Consider the following 4,952-nt stretch of genomic DNA (forward strand, 5'->3'; position numbering starts at 1 on the left):
CGCGGATGATGTGCCGCATGCCTCGAGAAGCGACTTGTTTTTACAAACTCAACAAGTTTGTATTTTCTCTCCCGATACACACCTCGTCGCCTTCTCCGATCACGATAATCAAATTCTTCCTGCGATCAGTGAACTTCGGATCAAGTGATTTGGCACATCGCTTATCGGTATTCTGTTCAGAGTAATTCCTTCATTGTGGTACGATTTCTGCAAGCATTCCGAGATAGTTGCGATGCCAAATCGTGCATTTCTTCTCTTTTTTGTCGATTGAACATTTGACCTTTTGGCGGTGCATTTTCTTTGATCAAATAAAGTTATAAACCGTCGGGTTATTGTTCTACAGTTCAGATTTTGTTTCGACAAGAATACATTTAAAAATCTGAGGAAGAATTAATTTAGCGCGAAATTCTAGCTGATGCCTTTTTCAACTTTCCAGACTTCTGTCAAAATTCTATCATTTGTAAATTTAACTGGAAATAGTTTTAACTTTTCTTATTGTTATTCTATCGCAACTTTTTGGGCTGTTATGTTGTTATTGTTATGTTATGTTATGTTATGTTTTTATGTTATGTGTTACCAATTATGCAAATAAAAATAGATAAAAATATGAAACTTCAAAATGGATATGCTTTTATTACACACTTTTTCACTGCTTTGCCTTAAAATAAGTCATACAAAAAAGAGTAATATGAAAATTAAAAGCATGTTTTAAATATCTACTATAGCAATAAATAATTACATTCCATGAAAATGTCAGAACTTAACAGTAAACCGATTCATCGATCGTCAATAATCATTGCTAATGCTTCATTACTTTGGATAAAGCTATTAAAAAAACTGAAATCTTCTATCATATGTTGAATATTTTCTTTAATACAAGTAACTTACATTTATCAATAACTTTTAACATTACCCAAGGTGAGGCATGTTAGAGTTCGCTTCCTGAATTAAGCTGAATGCAATACTGAACTCTACTGCATAATGTGTATACTACTTTTGGCAAGCTAATTTTATTTTGATTATTTATTATATTCATTAGTTATTTTTAATAGTTAAACGTATCAAGCTATGAAACCAATGTATTTTACAGGATTGCAGATGTATAACAAGATGCCACGTGAAATTAAAGATAAGGACAGTATAGTTGATTTTAAACGCAGATGTCAAACAAGCCTTCTAAGTAAATGTTATAAGTAGTGTTAAGTATCGCTTTCTAAATGTGTAGTAATTATTCAAACATCTGTACTTGGTAACGTTGATAATGATGAGATTTAATGATGATAAAAAAGAGTCAAAACAAATTTGAGCCCGCGCCAGTGCAAGGGGACGTTACGAATGTCTGCAGTCGTTGCTGTAGAGCGTTAGTAAAGGAAAAATAAAAAGAAGCTGGGATTTTTTCTGTTCCCAGTTATGGAAACATCAGAAAATTAAATGGAAATAATATGTTGAGTGTTTCAATTACACCATTTGAACGTATTAATTTAATAAAACTCATTAATAACATATTAATATCGTAAGATGCTTCCGTCTTGCTCAACCCACTTGTTTTGAGATAAGAGGAAGGACTCATCATCAATTACAAAAATTGTATAGTCATAATATTTCCTAATCGGTTAGTGTCTATCTCATTCTACATGGTTGCAAAATAAGCGCCACGAGCTGGTTCTGTAGTGAAAGAATATACAGAACGACTTCAATCTGCCAGACATGGGCAACAAGAGTTCTTTAGAGCTATACTGTCACCTCGTAAAGCCTATATTGAATTGTTTATTGTCTTGTAGTGAACTCCATTGAGTGTTATTATGAAATTTGGCCTTCAGGTCTGAGGAATTGTAAATATTCTTAGGCATCAAATTTATTCTCAGCGATCATGCGTCGATGTCAAGATGTTCAATCTACAGAATAAAAATGGAGATAATCCCTTGCACTACCAACACCATTACGATACCTTCATTACCGATCTTGCATGCAGTACATCTTTTACTTCATTTTCATGGTAATTTTAAGTTGTTATACCACTTGCTCTTGACTAGTTAAAGTCGTTAAAAAAACGTGCATCGTTTATCACGTTTATTACCCAAACACGGAAGCACCAAAAATATACTTTCCATAGTCATCCACGAAGCAGACTTAAATTTCTGCCCTCGCTCACAACACCACACCTTCGTACGCGTGTCGCACAGGTTACGCTTTCCTCAATCGACCCGTCACATCAAGTGCCCACGGCATTAATCGTGACGCACAGACGGAAAACCGCTTCGACCGGCAGTATGCAGTATCTATTTCGAGGTAGCTCAGAACTGTTGCGACGAGGTTCTGAAGACGGTATCGCTGCTTACGCGCAGTACGTGCCCGTTCGTTACTGTACAGGAAGCGGGAAGAAGGCAAACGCATAATCCACCGTTGCAGCACGTGCCCTAATGAGTCGTCGGTTCAGAACGCACACGCATTTATCATGCTAATTGATTAACTGTGTCCCGGTGGTGGAGATTGCTGTTGTGACGCCGCACGGTCTCCATCGATGCGGCAGCCGGAAATCGACCATGGCAGTGATGTTTTCCTGGCAAGTGTCAGTGGCGGCTACCAGAAGCGTTAAAAACCGTACGGCTTCTCAATTGACCTTGAAGTGGATGCGCTCGGTTAAAAATAGCACCCCAAAATCGTCCCGCTCTTGATGTTTGAATTTATGGTAGGTCCGTGAGAATTAATGCACTCAGCAGCAGCATGGTGTTACTTTCATTACAACTTTAAGTACACCCACTCGATCATCCGATCACTCATGCGTACGGCACAACGACATAGAAAACGATTATTCACGAGACAAGACCACCCGAAGCTTTGGCTTTGCAATGGCGTACTGTTCCGATAATCGACTGGTAAGATGCACCAAATGCTATGCATTTGTAAACAGTACACACACGTTAAACATTCAACTTGTTGGCTAAACAAACCGATTAAATATAGACGAGAAGTGGAATCACATTGTTGGCACACTGCATCATATATTAATACAGCACAGGTTATGCTATGCTACGAAACTACACTTAAGAAAGGTTTACATACACAACCATTGCTAGCCACCTCCAGTCCAGCGACATTGTTGTAATTGTGAGTAATTCTTATTCGCAACCGTATGCATATCCAATTGCTACAAACCGACCGGAATGGGTGTGTTGACCATTTGCATGTCCGATTACTTGCTTGTGTTTTGGATTATGGGAAGGCTATCCTCTCCTTCAGGGGGTTGAAACACCGATAAAGACACACTCCACGGTTCTAGCAAAATGTCACGGAGTCCAGACCTAAACCATTTGCAAAATTCCGTGCAGACGGAGTCTAATCTTGAATGCAGGCTTTTAGAGTTTTATTTTGTAACAAATAGAAATGCACGTTTGTTGCCGATCACTCGTTGCAGTTTAAAAACTTTAAATAATATTTGTATACATATCACTTTTATCAATAAAAAAAAAACATTGAATTACTTTACAATGTTTATAGCTTTGCATTGAGCGCAATTGATTAAAAACGAATAGATTAAACAGGTGTTTTGGGATTGTTGTGTTAATTAATCCATGTTTGGATTTGTTTTATACAAATGTTATTTATTTATATAAATTTAAGCTTCGTTAGCTTTGTTATGTGCACGAGGATAATACCGTGAAGATGACAATTTGTGAAACGTTTTATTTTTAAAAGCATTCCTATAGCAGCTAAATGACGGTAGGAAGAGCCCATAAAAGGTCAAATAAATATAAACCAGGCAGACCAATTGCAGCGAATAAAAGTTCCTCTTTACATATTATGAAGGAACCGCTAAAACGAAACAAATTTGTTAGGTGAAAAGTAATTGTAATATAAAACGTTTGCCATAACTTACGTGCTGGGACTTCACACTTTTGATTAATAAACTCCAACTGAATGGTTTCTTCGCTGCAAGGATCGAATGCTACTGGGCAGGTTGTAGCAACGGCGTACCCGTCGTTATAGCAGACGTAAAAATTCTCTGGTGCCAGTCCTGTATTGTCGAACTGCTGGGAGCAACATCGGCAGCTATCGACGAACTGTATGCACGGATCGGCACGGTAACACAGCGTAAAGTCGCACGTACAAGTATTGTTCACCGCATCGAAGTATAACCCGTAAGGACACTGGAACTCGATCGCACGTCCATCCGTACACTTGTAGTACCGCGTGCAGTACAGCTCGTGCGAGAGATACACCTGCAGCAATGCCGCCGTCGGACAGAGATAGTCTGGCGGTCCGAACACGCAGGAACAGCGCTGAACATTACTGCTAAAGATGCTGATGCTGCTAGCTACTAGAATCACCACCACCGTACCGAGCCACATCCTGAGGTTCTTCATGACTACTAACCTCCGAGAGAGTGTACACGCTAATGAAGGTACAAGAAAGCACTGAACGGTCAGCAACACAGTTGTTTGTCTTATAAAGACTAGGACTATCACGATAATCGTCAGGAATCACCACTTACATTCGATCAAATACGTTTCTGCTTTGCCTCAAACCTATCCCGGGTAATTCACCACCATTCTAGGTGAGTGTCTCAAAAAAACCGCATTCTCGTCATGTACTAGGTGCCGATAGTTGACGTATCTGAATGGTAAATAGTCACGCACTTATCGACACACGTGAAGTGTCGTTGGTATGATAGAAAAAAAGTTTTAAACAGCTGATAAGTTTAAGCTGCACAAAATATAACCATAACTTGCTGACGACATTCCCGAAAAGAGTTGCACTAACCATTTTGGTCAGCAATGTGTGGATTAAATACCATTCTTTAATATAACACTTTCATGCTTATAAACCTTTAAAAGTAAGGAACTAAATTTAATTGCTCTTTGAGATACTTTTGCAGGGTTTACATTCATGTACAACAGGAAGATGTTGCGAAAAAATGTGACCTTATCTATTATTCACAAAATTTTCTAGAG

The 4,952-nt window shown here is 38.4% G+C and overlaps 1 protein-coding gene across 1 annotated transcript; it reads right to left on the reverse strand.

Annotated features, from left to right (window-relative positions):
* Window positions 1-2,294: 2,294 nt before the first annotated feature.
* On the reverse strand, window positions 2,295-4,364 carry LOC128718396 (uncharacterized). The gene is made up of 2 exons (XM_053812022.1): window positions 3,878-4,364; window positions 2,295-2,362 (listed from the first exon to the last, which is right to left on the reverse strand). Exons 1-2 carry the CDS (start codon window positions 4,362-4,364, stop codon window positions 2,295-2,297), a joined length of 555 nt encoding a protein of 184 aa, XP_053667997.1.
* Window positions 4,365-4,952: the final 588 nt, after the last annotated feature.

This window comes from Anopheles marshallii, chromosome 2 (assembly GCF_943734725.1).
Source record: "Anopheles marshallii chromosome 2, idAnoMarsDA_429_01, whole genome shotgun sequence".
NCBI lineage: Eukaryota > Metazoa > Arthropoda > Insecta > Diptera > Culicidae > Anopheles > Anopheles marshallii.

Coding starts and splice junctions, on each gene's coding strand:
- LOC128718396 (XM_053812022.1), bottom strand. CDS start 4,364: ATGAAGAACCTCAGGATGTGGCTCGGTACGGTGGTGGTGATTCTAGTA. Junction 2,363..3,877: donor AAAGTGTGAAGTCCCAGCAC/GTAAGTTATGGC, acceptor CTTCCTGTACAG/TAACGAACGGGCACGTACTG.